A 20330-nucleotide genomic window follows, 5' to 3' on the forward strand; every position below is an offset into this window, starting at 1 on the left:
TTTCCTGAAACTCAAGTTCCATGAAAATTTTTTTTTTATATTTTTTTTTAAGTTTGATCGGGCATAACTCGATTTTCTACAAATCGAGTATTTAATTGAACTTAATTTTAGGATAATCGAGTATCGAAACAGGGGCACGCTCCTATATAGTTTGCAAACAGGGGCATGTTGCTAATTTTTTTTCAAAATTAGGGGTAAAATGCCAGAATCCTCCATGTGTTTGTGTATGTGTATAAAATTTTGTATAGACTAATAAATTAACAACACAAATCGGCCCTCCAAACAAAAATTTCTAACTCCGCCCCTGAACACCAGATTTCTAATCCTCCAACTCCAAGGTATATCAAAGTTGGGAAAAGAAAGCTTGATAGCATGCATATCTTTGAATCCCATTCGAAGACAAAGGACTGCCCAGAGCAAGGCTTGCTTCCACTTGGAGAGTGAGATTGGTGTTTTACCTTTTTCCGTGTAGCTCTGCAAATACCAACTCCTCTCTCCAATCCTTGACCACAACAGCAATGACAGAGAAGGATCTCTCAACCTCAGCGTCGACATTTTAGTTTAACACTCCCAGCCTCTGGTAATGTCCAATAGGGTGTTCGTCTACAACCTTTCCATTGGTGGTGCAACGAATTCTTATGAACTTCGTAGTCGCCCATGAGTAAAATTAACACAAGGGCAATTTTTATTTGTGACCACGCACTAAAAGCGAGTTTAGAGGCCTGATTAAAGCCCCAGAAATGCCTAAATTCTAAAGCCCAACCCACTAAGATTTTGAGGCCAGCACAGAGAACACCATGCAATAGGAGTAAAGAAATTACCCAAGTTTGACTTTGGGTTCCACTAGAATTGCCTAACACAGGCCGGCTCAATGCTATAGGCGAGTGAGTGAGGCAAAACCCTAAGGCTCCCGAGTGAAATAAAGCCTCCAAATTTTGCTCAATAGAATCCCAAAAATTAGTCAATCATTAAAAAGAACAAAAAATGTTATATTTATAATATTTTCACAATAAATAAATTTTAATTGACAAGTTGTTATTGACTATTACATTCTACCAAATTATACCAAATTAGTATAATGTTTACTTATAATATTAAAAATAAAAATAAAATAAAAAAGTATATTTAAGCTATTACAACTAAGAAAGTTCTTGCAATCAGTACGCATATATATATATATATATATATATATATATTAATGATAAACTTCAATTTATTGCTGAAAAAAAGGGAACAAAGATGGTAATCTTCCTTACATACAGCAGCCAAAGCTGGGGGAGAGATTATCCTTACTGAAAGTAAAAGACATCCTAGAATTTAAAGCAAATCTAGCAGCTCCACGGGCTGAAGAATTGCAACATCCCCTAACCCAAACAAAAGAACAACTGACAGAAAAGTAAAAACTTAGCCATCTCAGACACATTAAAGATAGTGGCTGGAATGGACCAATCCGGGACACTTCTGGTAGAAAGCTACCTTCCTACTAAAGCTCGACCTTTAACGTTATTATACAAAATCAAAAGATAAAAAAAGACAAGTGTGATTACATAATCTTCCATGTTAATATCTAATTCTACCCTGTGCTCCTGAGCACAGGGCAGCTTGAACTTGGCTCTTCAGCAGAAGAACCATCCAAGCTAGTGCCTTTCAGAAGACCTCCAAGTAACTGTCCAGGGTCATAAAAGAACTCCACCTTCACTACTCTCATCTGCTCATCCACCTGTTTCAACATGGAAAAAGAATTGAATTATACAAAAGTAGACAACAATAGTAAGAAAAATAGAGAAGAAAAGAAAGATATTGTTGAAGGGTAACCTCAAAAATGGCAATTCCGAAGAGTTCAATAATCTCTCCAGTTGGGGCATGGCCTTTGAAAGGGCCCTCCATATAACCCCAATGCCTGAACTTGTACACCATCACAGGTGGCCCAGTATAAACTTGGAGAATCTCCAAAGCAAACCCACGTGGGAATGTTGTAGTGAAAACTTTATGAGAAGAAGCCGCTGTTTCTTCATCTGGATTGTAAACCCTGAGTTTTTCTGGCAGGGAGGTCTGAAGTAGCGGATTATAGCCTCCCCCAAGTTTGCCTATTTCTTCCAAATTTAAAGCCTTCCGTCCTGACAACACAAATATATATGATAAACATTCCAAGATCACATAACCTTGAAAACTTTGAAATCTAGTTTATTTCTTTGTAATTAATGAATACCATTTACGCTGAAAGTAAATTTCTTGGGATCAATGGATTTAAACTCATCTGGGTCGGTCTTATGGAAAAATTCCATTTCCCATGTCTTTACAAAGTTCTGCACCTTTTCTTCAAGTGACCCAGGAAGCCATATCTTCACCCAAAAAAGAAAAAAAAAAAAAAAACCTTTGAACTAATCAGATGAGATAAAGATATCACACACACACACATAAGAAAGGAGAGAAAGGGAGACCTTAGTTCTGCCTTCTTCAAAGAGCTTATTGACAACATCATAGTTAGGTACCCCAAACCTCCATTTGGTGTTCTTCACTTCTTCACTCAAGAAGGATCGATACTTGTCTTGCCCAACACTTGAGGATGCCATTACCTGATCACTTACAAGAAAAGCTAATGTTGTTTGAGTTGAATTCCATAGCACAGAAGGATATTAGATTTATATATTGACTCCTATGAAATGGAAATGAATTAAAAGAATAATTTTAGAATATTCTTTCATTTTCTTCTTTTCTTGTATAAGAGTTTTAATAGAGGGAATGAAAAATTTATTCTCTTATTTGAGAGTTTAAGTGGGAGATAATGGAATGGGTAGAAAGGAACACTCATTCCTCTCTATTCCCTTAAAATCTCAAATTTTCATTTCTCCTGAAATTAAGAGGAATAGGAGGAAATAGAATTAGATTTAATAAATTTTTTTACTAAAACTCCCAAAATACCCCTATATATTCAATCATTTATTTTAAAATAGGGGTCTAATAGTAATATTGTCATAAAATTATTCAATTTCATTCCCTCAATGTTACTCCCAAACAAGATTACTTACATTCCATTTATTTCATTTTTTTTCCATTCATTTATTTTAAAACATCTAATCAAGGTTACTTAATTCTATTATATTCCATTCTTTTCCATTCATTTCTCTTACTTAAATACATTCCATTCCTTTCCATTTCCTTATGATCATTCAATTCCATTCCCTATGAATTCCTAAACAAAACCTTACTTTCCTAACAAGATAATAAGAAATATATGAATTTCAAAAAAAATAAGAGATAATAAGAAATAGATAAAATATTATTTTAGTCCCTAAAATTTTAACAAATTTTTGTTTTTCATCCTTAAATTTTAAAAAGTTCTTTTTTCATCCTTAAACTTTGTAAAGAGTTTTTTCAAGGTTTAGAGACAAAAAATAAAAATGAAAAAAGAACAATTTTTAATTGTTTAGGAATGAAAAACAAACTTTTGGTAAAATTTAAGGATATAAATAAAACATTTTCAATAGTTTACGGATGAAATGTGAACTTTTTAATAGTTTAGGAACGAAAAATGAACTTCTTAAAGTTTAAGGATGAAAAACAAACTTTCAATAAAGTTTTGAGACAAAAATAGTTAAATACGAATAGTCTTGCAAGGTGTGACAGCGACCATACCAACTATGACAAAGCAATTTAGCAATAATGAATTCACCGTTAATGGCGCTATCATGTGTTCTGCTATTTTGTTCAATCGAAGAGAAGAAGATGAATTTTGCAACATCAACTGGGTCTAGTAGTAGGATTCTAGTAATTAAGATTTATTAAAGAAAAATTTACTTTTTTTGTTTTTTAATAACAGAAAATTTTACATTTTAACTTTTGTAGAGGTATTGTATGGGTGGTAGGGTCAGTAGTACGTATCTATGTATATATTAGGCCGGGGGCCCAATCCGAGGACATTAAGTAGTTCGAGAACGGAGAAACACTGTCAGAGGAGTCCGTGTTAATGAATGAAGAGGTGAGGTATAGTCATGAAAGTCCAAAAAAGTGATCCGATGAGGAATGCTAAGCCGAAGTTAGAAAGTGCGGTCTAACATCAACAGCAACGTTCCGGACAACTCTACTGATGAGGATAAGTATCAGGAAGGAACAGGTTAGAGGAAGGCTATGAAATATCTAAAGGAAAGCTGCTACCACAGCATTAAATGCTCTGCAGCTAACTCTCTGGCCACATTAATGAATAAGTGATACCTAAACAATATTTTTCAGCCTTATAGCTACTCTCCAAAGACTTCAAGAAGGTGTTGATATGACAATGATCAACACCAACAATCTAATCTACACGTGGAGGGCGGAGATGGAAGGGGGAAGATAGTATAAAATAGAAGGGATGCCCTGAGAGGAGGGTATCGGAGAATTAAGAGAGAAATACTATAGCAATAAGAACTGTACTTGTAATCAACTTCAAGAATTATATACAAGAACTGATCTCCTTGGACTATGCTAAGGACGATTTTCATTAGATACAACCAATCTATTTTTATTTTATTGTCATTTGGATCTATTATAATTGCTACCCAACTCATTAGAGTCTAGTTTTTCAACTCATTCTCTACAAATTCATTGTATTGAGCTCTTTGGGCCTAAATCCTTTTAACATTTGGGCATAGGACTCAAATCTAGTCCTTACAAGTATAATAAATTAAGGTATGGACTTTCAAAAGGTTATAAAATAAATCATACTGTTTTGTTTCAAAAGTAACAATTTTTTTTCCTTGGTCAAAAGTAATAAATTAAAACTTGAGATTTCGAAAAAATAACAAATTAACATTTAAGAGTATTAAGGTTCAATATTTTTTTATTTTAAAAAAAAAAAAAAAAAAAAAACCTATAGGATTTCATTTGCTACACCTCTTGAAGATAAGTAGAATTGTCTTTCATAGATGTCGTGGCCTTGAATTTTTTGTTTTAATGGTGATCTCTTTTTTTTTTCTTTTTTTTGAGGGAAACGGTGATATATTGACCGTACAATTAATGGGAATAGCCGATTATATAATATTTTCTTTAAAAAATATCAGAAAGTAAACATTGCAAAGTGTTTAAGGTTGGGACCCTTTAAGGTTAGTAATTGGGGAGTACAAATTTTCTATCTCATATATTGAGGAAATTATACTTTATCATATTAAACTATACACTAGATTACACTTTGCACCCTAAACTATCCGACTGCACACTTTACACTCTAAACTATCGTACTTATTACAATTTGTACCCCGGTGTTATTTTTGCTATTAGATTTACCATACTAAACTAAATACTAGATTACACTTTGCACCCTAAACTATCCGACTACACACTTTGCACCCTACTATCACACTTATTACACTTTGTACCTCGATGTTATTTTTGCTATTAGATTTACCATACTAAATTATACACTAGATTACACTTTGCACCCTAAACTATCCAATTGCACACTTTGCACCCTAAACTATCACACTTATTAGACTTTGTACCCAAGTGTTATTTTTGCTATTAGATTTACCATACTAAACTAAATATTAAATTACACTTTGCACCCTAAACTATCCGACTACACACTTTGCATCCTACTATCACACTTATTACACTTTATACCTCAGTGTTATTTTTGCTATTAGATTTACCATACTAAACTATACGTTAGATTACACTTTGCACCCTAAACTATCCGACTATACACTTTGCACCCTACTATCACACTTATTACACTTTGTACCTCGATGTTATTTTTGCTATTAGATTTACCATACTAAATTATACACTAGATTACACTTTGCACCCTAAACTATCCAATTGCACACTTTGCACCCTAAACTATCACACTTATTAGACTTTGTACCCAGGTGTTATTTTTGCTATTAGATTTACCATACTAAACTAAATATTAAATTACACTTTGCACCCTAAACTATCCGACTACACACTTTGCATCCTACTATCACACTTATTACACTTTATACCTCAGTGTTATTTTTGCTATTAGATTTACCATACTAAACTATACGTTAGATTACACTTTGCACCCTAAACTATCTGACTGCACACTTTGCACCCTAAACTATCATACTTATTACACTTTATACCCTGGTATTATTTTTGCTATTAGATTTAACAGAATTTTGCTGCATGTGACAAATACATGCTTCTTGCTTAGGTGGAACAAAGTTAAAAGACTGAAACACCATTTATCCTTTCTTCCTCATTTTTTCTCAAATTCCCGTTTGTGGTCTGAGATTATTGTACGTTTTTAGACCCCTTAAAACACAAGTTATTTAACCTAGTTATTTAGCCAAGTGATTACTTAGATAAATTATTCAGATCTAGGTTAACACAATCAAATCATATCATGTAAGTAATGCGTAAATATAAAGAACACACGATATAATAACCCATGAGAACCAAACCGGTAAAAAATCTAGGGAGGATTTAACCTAACTATCCTCAAGGTAAAACAAATCAACTATAAAAGAAATGAAGTGTTTACAGTAGCAACTTAGACCACTAACATCCTATTGCTACCCCTTGAGTAGAAAACTTACTACCACGACCATGTGATAGCTCCGAGTCCACAGACTACTTCTTTCTTTGATCCACAACAACCACAAGTACTCCCACTTGTGTTTTCTTTAAGCTCTTTAAACAACAACTGAAATGATCACCGAGCTCTCAACATCAATCTTGATCTTGATAACCCTAAGTATGTATAAAGGCAAATACCTCTAGATCTCACAAGAGATTCACATACACAACATATCAACAACCTCTAAAATGTGGCTAGGGTTTTTCTTTTTATACTTGAAGCAAAACATAAAACCCTACTCATCATATGAGCTTAGGCTGAGTTGAAATTCTGCAGAAAAACAATCTGCACGAGCTTCAATCGATCGAGTCTAAAATTTTTGATCGATCGAGCCTTGCAGAAATTGAATAGTAATTTCCTACAATTACTCGATTCCAACTTTACACATACACACACTTTGAGCAGTCTTAATCTAGACTAAACGTTTTGATCATAGTTTGCCAACATATACATATTGAAGTTCTAATACATTAGTTCCTAATTTTTTAGAACCTAACAAATATGACTCGGAAAATCAAAGAAAATTATACTTCTTTTATATCTGAATTCTTATCTTTTGAAACAAGGACCTTAAGTTTTCAGATCATAAACGATCCACGTGGTTTTAATTGAGGTGGGCTTTTTTTGGGTAGATGAGGGCATACGTGATCAAGGCATAGTAGATGAGGGCATACATGATCCATTCCCGGATGGATGGCCGGTGCTCAAGTTGCTAATATGTATATGTTGGAATGAGAGGTTAACTCAGTTTTTTTTCGGTTATCTTTGCCTTAAAAAAGAAGTCCTCCGAATAACAAACTGTCATGGATACGGTGGCTTGAATTCTAGGACAAGTTGGCCCAAGATCCTTCGATGGAGGAATTTCACTCTACTGCTAATGATATTGCAACATCATTCAAACAATTTATAAATAGTAAATTATTTGTTTTATTTATTTTTTATGATCTGCAGATAAGTATTAGCAGGATGTTAGGTTGCTTGCTTGCAAACAGAAGACTCATCTAGAAATATGTAGTAAGAGTTCTGCTTATTGTACTATTTTTTAATTGTTTGTTAGTTATAATGTATTTTGGTGAATCTTGAATGCAGTGCTAGTTGTGGAAAAATTTGGGTTTTGTTTTAATTGATTTTGAAGAATGGCGTTTCAATCTTTTAACTTTGTTTCACCTAAGCAAAAAGCATTTGCTTGTCACATACAACACAATTCTGTTAAATATAACAACAAAAATAACACCGAAGTGCAAAAAAGTATAATAAGTGTGATATGTAATTTAGGGTGCAAAATATGCAATCGAATAGTTTAAAATGCAAAATATAATCTAATGCATGGTTTAGAGAGGTAAAGTGAAATTTCCTCCATATATTGTGTCTCGCTTTATACTTCACCAATAAAATTTAGACAACTAGTTTCTTTCAGTAAGTGAGATAACGTATCTCACGTGGTTACCTCATGTGGTTAACTTTTGATTTCTGTCTTTTCCACAGTTTTTATTATTATTACTTTTTTCTTTTTGGTTTTGTTTCTTCTCTTTGTGGTCTCAATGTATTCCTTACTACGCACAGGTCTCCAACAGCTTTATTGTCCGCTGTCACATATTTTCCTTTTGTCCTATAGCTTTTTATACTTTTTTATGAGAGATCAATAGCCCCTGCCGAAACATGCAAGCAAGTTTCTTGTCCCAGTAAGTTCTCTCTCTCGTTTGGTGTAAATAAAATTTGTTATACAATTTGTTCATGGAGTTCTTGTTTCCACTAAACCGTGTCAGTGATATCAACCATAAATTAATGAGAATGAGCTGTGGAAAGCTGTTCCTATCTAAAGATTCACCAATGGGATTGAGAATCGTGCTTTCCACCAATTTATGGAGGTGCTGGTCTCGTATAAAATTAGATTTGATATTGATTGATTAAACCCCATAATCTATTGATACATATCCGACCTTATTTTAATCGAAGCACAAAACCACAATATATCAGTCCAAGCATTCTTCGCTGATAGCTATCAACTAAGTCAATCCTTATCGAATAGAGTTCGATAAAATAATGTAATCTAAAACTTATATAAAATGTTATCCGCATATTCAAATCAGACTGTAATCTTTACAATAATATATATACAATAGAGCAAGCTCCCAAATTAATGCTATGGGAAGTCAATTATTGAAATGCTCCTATTGAGGAGCTTCCCGTCCCTAAACTCATTCAAGAATTTCAAAAAATGTGTAAACTACAAAATCCAGCAACCACAAATATTCATTGAACACAAACTTTACAAGAAAGAGAAACTTTTTTCTTTGCACATGTTTCATAATGGAACAAAAGTCAAACGCCATAATCACCATAGACAAGTCACTTTGTCTCTCTCCACACTTGTCTTCAACAACTTTGAATATTCCACAACCAAGAGTACATGATTTCAAGAAAATTTCATAACATAAACCTAAATCTTAACTCTAAAAGCCAGGCCTTATTAGATAGAGTTTGATACTGTTAGGTTCTAAATGTTTAGAACAATTGGCAAATCGTGAACACAAACTTGTCTAGATATAGATCTTAGAGTCTATAGGTTTTATTAGACAATGCTCAAGGTGATTCAAGTCAAGATTCAAGAACATACAAGCTACAGGAAGAAGATTTCATAATCTGTCTGGTTCGATCGATCGAAAGACAGGCTCGACCGATCGAAAGTCGTATCTGCAGAATTTTAATTAAGCCCAAACAGCAGTTCAAGCTCATTTAGGATTAGGGTTTCTAATCTACTTCTCCCAGTATATAAAGGAAACCCTAAGCACGTTTTTATGTGGCTTTTCAGAGAGAAAAGAGTGTGCCTCTTTTGTATTTAGGGTTTTGTTCCTAAAAAGCTCTCTTATGTCTTCTACCGGTGCCATTCCTTGAAGAATCTTAAGATCCGATATTGTAGAAGTTGCTGCCTTCTCTAGTCATCAAAGGTGCTGATAATCTAAACCTTCAAGGATGGTCTTGGAGTCACAAACAGGAGAGTTTGTGTTGCTAAACCTTTGAGTGGGATCTCAAAGTCACAAACGGGGGTGTTTGTGTTTTGCAAAGGCCAAAGAAAGAAGGAGTCCGTGGATTCGAAGCTTGCACGTGGTCGTGTCAGTAAGTTCTACTGGTGGGTAGCAATAAAAAGTCGAGCGTGGGGGCTTGTAAGTCTTATTGTATGAACTTCGATTCTTTCTAGTGGATTTGCTTTTTACCTTGAGAATAGCTAGGTTAAATCCTCCCCAGGATTTTTACCAGTTTGGTTTTCCTGGGTGATCATATCATTGTCTTATTTATTTTCCGCTGCTTTGCATGATATGATTGTTTGATTATGATAACCTAGATTTGGAATTTGAACTAAATAACAACTTGGCTAATTAACTAGGTTAAATCAATTGTTTTAAGGGGTCTAAAAACCAACAGATACAATAATGTAATCTAAAACTTAAATATAAGGGTGGCAAAATTAGACACAACCTGCGAACCCGACACAACACAACACGAAATTAGCAAGTTATGAGTTGAAGATTAATGAGTTAGTGTCATATTCGGGTTGACACAACTAACCCATTTTGGGTTAGTGTCCAATCCATGGAACTCGTTTGACCTATCTGACCCATTTAATTAAATAACATTTTACCAATATACTCTCCAAACCCTAGGTATATAAACTTATTAGTGGTTGTGGTTTATTTTATTTGACATATAATTATTGATTATTTGTGATATTGAGATATGTTTTAGTTTTGAATGATGATTTGTTATGCAGTAACTCGTTAGTTCTGAATTTTATATTAAAAATATATATTGTTTTGGTATTTCATAATTCATATCAATTTGGTTAATACTAAATTTTTTTTTTTTTTTTGATAAAATCTAATAAACAGATTGATATGACTGACCCGTTTATTAAATGAGTTGTGTTAGGGTTGAGGAATCTTGACCTGTTTAATAAATATGTCAGATTAGTGTTGACCCATATAATTGAATACTCATGAGTTGACATGACACAAACCCGACACGCGAATATAAATTCAAACCCCAACTTAAATCAAATGTTATATGTATATTCAAATCAAATTGTAATATCTACAATAATATATATACAAGAGAGCAAGCTCCCAAATTAATGCTAAGGGAAGCCAATTATTGAAATGCTTCTATGGAGGAGCTTCCCGTCCCTAAACTCATTTAAGAATTTCAAAAAATATGTAAAATACAAAATCTAGCAACCCCAAATATTTATTGAATACAACCTTTACAATAAAGAGAAACTTTTTTTGCACCATCATCACCATAGGCAAGTCACTGTGTTTCTCTCCACACTTTTCTTCAACAACTTTGAATTTTCCACAGGCTAGAGAACATGATTTCATGAAAATTTCATAACATAAACCTAAATCTCAACTCTAAGAAATCATTACTCCCACATCAAACCCTCAAAAAGCTCGGTAATGAAAAAACCACTATTTCCTTTCCACAAACCAATAGATCGCAAAATGGGTTTTCAAAAGAACGTGCAAAAGATTCGAAGAAAGGGAGAGTTGGTGATTGGTAGTTGGTAGAGAGAGGCGGATGTGTATGTGACTGGTGTTTAGTAAGGAATAAGATGAACAAGCTTAAGACCACAAAGAGGAAGAAAAAATAAATAAAAATAAATAAATAAACATAACATAACAAAACAAAAGCAGCTGAACCAGAGGTTAATCTGAGATTTAGCTTAACTATGTTAACATTAAAACTCTTACATTATCTCACTTAATGAAAGAAGCTAGCTATCCAAATTTTATTGGTAAAGTATGGAGTGGAGCACAATACATGGGATAGAAGATTTGAACTCATGATTGGAGCCTTGGAATTGACTCGCTTTAGTGACAACTTTGATGTACATTACAAAGAAACTTGTTTGATTAAGAGTAGAACTTTTGAAATATATATATAGACAAAGTTTGGTTACAAACTTGGTTGTATTAGCAACAATTCCCACTAAAAAGTTAACATAACTATATATTTTGAAAATTTAATCGTTAGATTGCATGTTCTTTATATTTTTAACATGCAGGTCAAATTTCATATTAATCAAATGTTATTTACTATTTGATCCATAAACTTATTTTTTATACATAATTTTAAACTACAAATACTTGAAAATGAAACAATTGATTGATAATATAGCTATTGATCTTTAATCTTCTGAAAATTTTATAAGCGTGAAAGATATAAGAAGAAAATATAATCCAATGAGTTCAAGTTAGCTCAACTAGCAAAGATTTTGAGGGTTGAATAAGAGATCTGGGGTTCAATCCCCAACTACACCAAAAATCGATTAGTGTCTTGATCTGATGATAAAGAGTACAATCATCAAAAGCAAACTTCATAAGTTGAAACTATTATATATATAATCTAATGATGGACTTGTCAAAATTTTCCAAAATATATACACACACACACACACATCTATATATATAATAATAGGTGAAGCTGAGAGAAACTCAAATTAGAATTCCAAATTAGAGTTCCAATTTTGCGTCATGTGTCCTAAATTATTTTTTCTTAAAAAGTTTTATTTCTTAATTTTAGAATCAAATGTGGGACCACATCATAAATATTCATCCAAGTAAATTATTAAGTACAAAAACTAAAGAGTCTAGAATAAATAAATCGTAAAAAAAAAAATTTTTAAAAGTGCTTCATAATAATTAAAAATATATATATGGACAATTTACATTTTATACCTAATATTATCCTTACAAAAAATTTTAAAGGGTTAATAAAATATAAAAATGACTGTCAAAACTCAAAGAAAATCCTATTGGATTCTAAATTGGAGGTCTAATTTTGTACCATGTGTCCTATTAGATTTCTTAATTTTGTTGCAAACATTTAACAGCACTATGAAAACCGAGGAGTCCAATGAAAAATGAATTAAAAGAGAAACACAATTTCATTACTTAATAGTTAAGAGATTATGGAATTCAATGAGATCTTTCAAATTAGTTTCACTATTTAATGGTTCGGAAATCATGGAATTCAAGGAGATTCTTCAAATTTGATATTATCGATTGTTCCCTTTTATTCACAAAGATCTAACATATTATTCAATGGAAAATAAGCAAAGTAAAGATTTAAAGCAAATAAAAATTTCAAACCCTTTATTGCTTGGGTATTTGGATTTTTATGGTGACTATGAAGTCACCATGAGAAATCCTACCCACAAATATATATATTTAAAAGGATAGAGGAAAGAGGTTGCTGGAACTAGCTGATTTCGGTTCCTAGGTTCAAAATGAAGGTGTTGGAATATAAAGCAGTCCAAAAACACCAATCTTAGAGCCAGGAGCATTTAGGGGGTGCACACGCCATGTGAGCCTAATGGTCGAACTTTCATTTATTCAAGATTTTGCCACTGCTCAATCCCGAACTTTGAACCCTCAATTGGAGGCCTTAGAGCATTCACATCAGCTCTTGTATAAATGTGTAAAATACACATTTTGGCCACTTTTACAAATTTTGAACCAAAAAACACACTACATCAGTCCATTTAAAATCGTGTATAATCATCTAAAATTTTCAACGGGCTACAGTGCCCGTGTAAATTTACACAGGCACTATAGCATGTGTATTTAGTTTTTTATTAATTTTCGTTCACACCAATTTTTCTCTCTCTTCTCCGTGCACAACGACCTCAACTCCTCATCTTCTTTTCCTCAGATGCACACAAACACACCCACATACAAACACATCCACACAGACAAATCGACACACAAACAAAACCCACACAAACAAACCAACAGAGAGATAGATCGGTGCTCGGAGATTAGTGCTCGTAGATCGGTGCTTGCTTGTAGATCGGTGCTTGGAGATCGGTGCTTGCTAGAGATCGGTGCTTGCTAGAGATCGGTGCTTGTAGTATGGGTCTTACTGGAGATCGGTGTGCAATGGTGTGTGGTGGCTGTTGAGATTGGTGTGCGTCAGCATATGGGTTTCAGCGTTTGAGATCGGTGGCTGTTGAGATCGGTGTTTGGGTTTCAGCATTTGGTGTTTGGTGGGTTTCAGCTGTTGAGATCGAAGATTTTTGGTGGGTTTTGGGGATGTGGTTATTGGATTTCAGGGGTCATTTGGTGGAGATGGTGGTGGTGGTGGGTCATTTTGCTGGTGGTGGGGTGTGGGAGTGGGTGACAGTTGTGGTGGGTAGTGGCTGTGCGGCTAAGATTTGGTAGTGGATCGAACGTTTGGTGTTTGGTGGGTTTCAGCTGTTGAGATTGAAGATTTTTGGTGGGTTTTATGGATGTGGGTTACTGGATTTCAAGGGTCATTTGGTGGAGATGGTGGTGGTGGGTCGTTTTGCTAGTGGTGGGTTGTGGGAGTGGGTGACAGTTGCGGTGGGTAGTGGTTGTGTGGCTGAGATTTGGTAGTGGATCGGATTTGGTGGGTCAGGGTGAGTGTGTGGTTGAGATTTGGTGGTGGCTGAGATTTTGTGATGGTGGTGGAAGAGGAAGGTGGATGGGTTTTGTGATTTGGAAGAGGAAGGCCAGAGGTGATGGCTGGTGGAGCAGTGGCCAGAGAGATGGGTGTAGAGAGAGAGCAACAAATCAGAAAAATGGGTAGAAAGAGAGAGAAGGCGCATATTAAAGAGAGGTAGTTGAGAGAAATAATAAAAAAATTGAGAAGGGGAATATTTTATTGAAATATCTTGTAAAATAGATAAACCGATGTGAGTGTTTTGTAAAAGTGACAGTGTAAAATAGAAAAAGAAGGTTTTTTCGTGTAATATAGACAGAAATTTTAGAAGAACTGATGTGGATGCTTTTATGGACCTCCAAATTTACTAATTCTGGAGCCATCGAAAAGATCTCGGAGTCTACTTTCTAAAGATTCCAGTTTTGTACTGTTTGGAATCCAAGATTCCAGATAAATGAGTTACGCACATCAGAAGTTGACTAGTCTAAACTTTCTACATTTGAACATGATTTTTCTCATTTTACCAGATCGATTCCTATCAATCCGAAGATACTTTGGAGACACCATTTTTTCCAAGTTGTAGCCTTGTAAGGAAATTTTTCTGCTTAAGAAAGATTTTTTTTTTTTTTTCCAATTTTCGTGATGTGTGGGTTTACATGCAAAGTACCTACCAAAGGCTGATTTTGTGTAAAAAGTGAGATTTGCTAGGTGTTTCCACCGACCTCGAATTAGCTCACGTGAGGTATCATTGGAAAGCTCTCAGTGCATACTTCCATCTCAAAAAAACTACAAGCACAGAAAGGCAGCCAATTAAACAATGCAAAATTGCAGTCCAACTAAGTGTTGGGTATTTTGGCGATTTTGAGATATCTCACTCATTTCAACTGTGATTTAGGTCCACAAGCAATCATTTTAAAGAGGATTCAGTTTTCTTCGATATAAGCTCAAATTTCTCTCAATCACATCTTGGTCAACTTTTAGTCAAGCATGGGTTGACTATGGTCAAACTTGATCAAATTTGGAGAAAATGTTTGAAATCATTGATTTTGATTAAAATTGGGGTTTAGGGGCATTCTTGAGCTTGTTTGACCGCTGGACAACCCAATTAAGGCTTTTGCCACTAGGGGAATTTTGGTCATTTTACCTGTTGGACCGAAAAATGGGTGAACCAATATCCAACCAAGACAAATTAAAATATTTTTGATAATCCACAATCCCGTGATCGAAATATTTTTTAAATTTTAACGTAAATCAAGAGTAAACAAAATACAGTGTCAACACTTGCACCTAAAAATCACCCACTAATTAAAATTAGCATATTCAGACCCTATTAAAGATTACTCTAGAGTACACCAATCTAAACACACAAATTTTAAAATATTGGCATAAACTTGATAATTAACCAATAAAATAAATCAATAAATTTTTAGTTGAAAAAATATTCAACCTTAAAATCTATATATATGAAGAAAGTAATATGTGAAACAAAAATATATTAAAACAAATCAAAAAATAAGTTTAAGGTGTGCATGTGAGAGAGAGAGAGAGAGAGAGAGAGAGAGAGAGAGAGAGAGAGAGAGTTTTGATAGTGGATATCAAAAACAAAAATGCAATTGTGAGGCAAAATGAGAGAACATATTTAAATCTGACAATATGGAGAGGAAATGGAGAAAAAATGCATTCACCTATAAAGAGGGAGGGAGTGAGGAAGGTGAAAGGTTGGGGGGTGGGGGGGGGGAGGGAGAAAATTACATGTTCAGGAATGTAAAATAAATGAAACTAGTCTATAACCCGTACAATGCCTAATAATATTAACATAATTTTTTCTCAAAAATACATCTAATTATATACATTACAATGTCACATGAAACAAATCACTTTTTTTGTTTCCCTCTCTCTCTCTCTCTCTCTCTCTCTCTCTCTCTCTCTCTCTCTCTCTCTCTCTCTCTCTCTCTCTCTCTCTAAAATAAGGAGCATAAAACCTAGAACGATAATGAAAAAATTAATGAGATTTTCAAGCATAACAAAAGTAAATTTTTTAAATTATCCTTGATGTAAACGTTGGATACATTGAATGCAATAAATATGTGATGCCTAGTCATTTTCACTATTCTTACAAAGTCAACTCATACTGTTTTATCATCTTACAAAGTAAACATGTGATGTAAATTACAACTGATGATGCACAAAAATCGTCATTGAGTTGATCGTCCACACATGTGCTAATGGGTGTACCTGAAGAACAAAAGAGAAGAGCCAATCAAAGGGGACCGGTGGTGTACCAGCGAAAGACCCTCCAAGATTAAGTCAGTGATAGAAGAATCTCCAAGAACTCAAGAGTGCAAGAGTTAGGGAGTATTCACGTACCTCAAGAAGGGTAAGGTTTGTGGTTTATATAGTGGTAGAGAGTTGACCCGAATCCCTTGATACGGGGGAATTTCCTTGTAGAGAGAAGAGCCCCAAGATATTCGGGATCATCTTTTCATATATAAGAGATCTGATTGCGTGATAGGGCCTTTGGTTGTGATGTGCAAGTAATTTCTATGTAAGGATGTGTAAGTGGGCCCCACGCAAGCCCCATGGAAACCCTAGGGGGATGGATCATCAAGATCGAGGATTGCCTGATCCATTGGCCCACGAGTCTGTCATCCCTTTTAGGGTCAGTCATCCCTTTGGGGTCGGTCAAGGAGGTTCAGTACCCCCATACCAATCAGTCAAAAATTGTCCTCATCAACAACCAAAACAAACATAAGATTTTAACTAATTACAATTCACCACCACGCACCCTTGATACGGTGGTCACTCCACAAGTATAAATACTTGTGGGGTGTGGAGGGCAAAGGCTAGGGTTCAGGTCTCCAGAAGGGAGTTTCATACACATATACACTTAGATTAGGCTAGAGTAGAAATTCTATCTTGTAAAAAAAATTAAAAAATAAAAAAGAAGCAATATGTGATGGTGTGAAGGGGCTGAGTTTTGGCCAGAATTTTTATTGGATTCTCATTAGAGAACAAACTCCTTAGTTTATACCAATTAGGGGCAGTGGAGGTTCAGGGCTCTGCAAGAAAATGTATTTATAAGGAAAGGGATGTGAGGGAAAGAAAGAAGTAGTAAGGCAAAATTCTAAAACTTAATGATTCAATGATTTATTTGAGGAAAACATAGAATCTTGACTCTTCAATTAACCTTAACTCTTTATTAAAGGTTAATGATAGTTATCCATCTCATATATTATTATTATTATTACTTATCTTTTTCTAAAGATTTTAAAGAAATTTTTTGACCCTTTGGAAGTGTTTACATCAAGGTCTAGATAGATATAGTGAGTCCCAATTTGCTCAACTGGTAAAATCTCTGATAGTTGAATAAGAAATTTGGTGTTCAATCCTCGCTTATACTAAAAACTTATTGATGTCTTAGTCTGATGAAAAAGAGTATCATCAAAAGCGGATGACATAGTTTAAAACTCTCTATAAAAGAAAAAATCTAGACAAATATATATATGATGTATCCAAATTTAATAATATAATAGATATATTATAGTCTATAAAATTTGTAGTTAAACTTAAAATTGTACCAAGTAGCTTCAGGGTAAGGCTATAAACGAGCCGAACTTTGTGAGTAGTTTATGTTCAAGCTTGGCTTGTCAGAAAAAATCAAAAGCTCGAACTCGGCTTGAGCTTGTGACAAGCCTAAAAATAGTGTTTGAGCTTGAGCACTTGGGAAAGCCAAAAAGCTTGAGCTTGGCTTGGCTTGGCTTGGCTTGTATTGATTAATTAGTCAAGCCAAACTCAAACTTAATATCAAACTCAAACTCGAGCTTAAGTCAAGTTTTTGAGCTTGAGATTTTTTTAAAAAAATTACATTATTAAATGCTTAAATCTCTAAAATTAAGAAAAAAGAAAAAGAAAATATTATACTCGTTTTATCATGCATCTAGTCCTACTTATGATTAGCCATTATTCAAATTAATAATTTACAAAATTAAATTCATTCATTCATCATTCCTTGTCTACAGTTTCAGCAATTGTTCAAAATACAATTTTTACATTCACGTTAGATGGTGAAGGACTAGAAGAATACATGTTTGTAACTATTATGAATGAGAAAATACTAACGTACTTCATAACTTTACTTTAGATGATTGATAGGGAAGGATCGTATGTGGCCTACTTAATTATTTATTTATTTTTAAATGTAACTATAGTCTATAGTGGTTCTTGATCAGTTTAAAGGGAAGGAAAAAATTAAGATAATATAGGTAGTGGTCTCATACTGGCCATGTCATTATTAAGATATGTGTAATGAGTATATTTAGCTAACACATATAAACTTATAAATGAATCTATACTTGAATTGTTGTGTATCAAGCCTAATAGCTCACGAGTTTGTTCGTGAACAATTTTTTTTTGCTTGGGCTCGGCTTGTGTATTAAACGAGCCTAAAACTAAGGCTCAAGCTTGGCTTATTTTTAAACAAAAAAACATGGACATGCTTTTTATCAAGCCGAGCACGAGTTGTTCATGATCAACTTGGTTCATTTACAGTCCTAGTGGCAAAGGAGTCGTGCCTTTTCTAGGATGAAGACAAGTATGCAAGTCGCTGTCTTCTAGACGTAGTACTCTTTTCTTCTCACATTGACCAATAAAACTCATCCTAAATGTAACTACAGAAGGTCACTATTATGAATTAAGTGGTTCTAAGATCGCAAACTATTTCACAATTTTCTTCCAAAAAAAAAATTTGTTTCACAATTTTTTACTATATTTCTGATGTGATAAGTTATGAGTGATTTTCTATCATTTACACATGGATCCACAATTTTTTTTTACCACTTACTCTACCACATTATAATTGTAATAAAGAAATTGTGGGATAGTTTATGGTACTGGATTTTTTCATCAGGAAGCTAATCAACTCTTTGGTAGGTTTCTAGATTCAAATAATGATATTTGAAAATAAAATAAAATATGGTTCTCTATATCCTAGAAAGTAATCAACTCTTTCGTGGCAAAGGGGACATGTGCCTTTCCTAGGAGGAAGACAAGCCTTTGTTCTGACTCTTGCTTAGATTAAGGTAATTTTTCCACACTTTTATCAATTTTAGTCAAGCTATCACGTGCAGAATTATTCCAGTCGGTTAATAACAAGTCTCATAATATGATTTGGTATTACTATATTTTTGGGTAATTGATAGGATATTACTTTTTTTTTTTTTTTTTTTTTTTTGAGAAACACATATATAGGGGAAGGGGATGAAGGATATTACTACTTGGCAGTGGACACTGTTCACTTGCTAATTTATCTTCTTCTTTTTTCATTTTTCTTTTTTCTTTTTGAGATGGCCAATTTATCATATTAAATCAACAAGTTGAATGTTAGTAAAATCATATACAGCTAGCAGTCATGTTTAATATATAGCTAGCATTCCAATGTAACCATAGATATTCTAGTCATTCATTAATTTGGACAATGGAATAATATCAAATTAATATTCCATATAAAAAGGAGTGATGAAATCGATTTTGCCCTCAAGAAAACAACATATAAAAAAAATTAATTACAAATTACACTCTTAAAATTTAGAATAATTTTAATTAATCTTCAAAATTTTCAAAAGTGTGAACCATTTTCAAAACATTAGATGGTGTTTGGATTTGCTCTCTTTTGTTCTTGGTGTTGAGGTTGCCATTAAGTGCCACTTAAACTTGTCATATGCAACAATTAACCAATTAAATCATGCCATATCAATTAAATAACTTTTAAAAATAAAATAAAGATATAAAACCAATTAAATTGTGCCATATCAATTAAATGACTTTTAAAAATAAAATAAACATATAAAATTTTAAGATTGCATAAAAAATTTTAAAACATTATTGTTTTTCCAAACATTTTTCTGGGTTTAGAAAATTTCATATCCTGAAAGTTAGATCCTTTAGCGAATTTTAAAACCAAGTCCTTTAGCCAAGTTGAGATCAGAGTTGACCCACTCTACGTTGAGGCAAAAATTTCAAGTCCACCATACCCATCAGAAATTAAATACTTTTCCTTTTTGTTTTGCTTTTCAAAAAAAAAAAAATTTAATTTGAATCTCAACGTAACAATTTGGTTTTCAACTCCTGTGTTTGTCGTTTTTGTAAGCCAATATGGGTGTGTGATGATTGTTGATTTTATTAGGCTACATTAAGGTCGGCCACGAGATCTTCCATGTAAAACTTCGAAATTTTGGGATGCTAAGGGTAAGGGATACAGGAAACGGTAAACAGATGCATAAGACCGTTA

General features: G+C 33.6%; 1 protein-coding gene across 1 annotated transcript; it reads right to left on the reverse strand.

The window, feature by feature from the left end:
- Nucleotides 1-1195: 1195 nt before the first annotated feature.
- LOC126713064 (pathogen-related protein-like) lies at nt 1196-2642 on the reverse strand. The gene is made up of 4 exons (XM_050412709.1): nt 2442-2642; nt 2210-2342; nt 1816-2117; nt 1196-1720 (listed from the first exon to the last, which is right to left on the reverse strand). The coding sequence occupies exons 1-4, from the start codon at nt 2571-2573 to the stop codon at nt 1574-1576; spliced, it is 714 nt and encodes a 237-aa protein (XP_050268666.1). The 5' UTR covers nt 2574-2642; the 3' UTR covers nt 1196-1573.
- Nucleotides 2643-20330: the final 17688 nt, after the last annotated feature.

Source organism: Quercus robur, chromosome 2 (assembly GCF_932294415.1).
Source record: "Quercus robur chromosome 2, dhQueRobu3.1, whole genome shotgun sequence".
In the NCBI taxonomy this organism is placed as follows: domain Eukaryota; kingdom Viridiplantae; phylum Streptophyta; class Magnoliopsida; order Fagales; family Fagaceae; genus Quercus; species Quercus robur.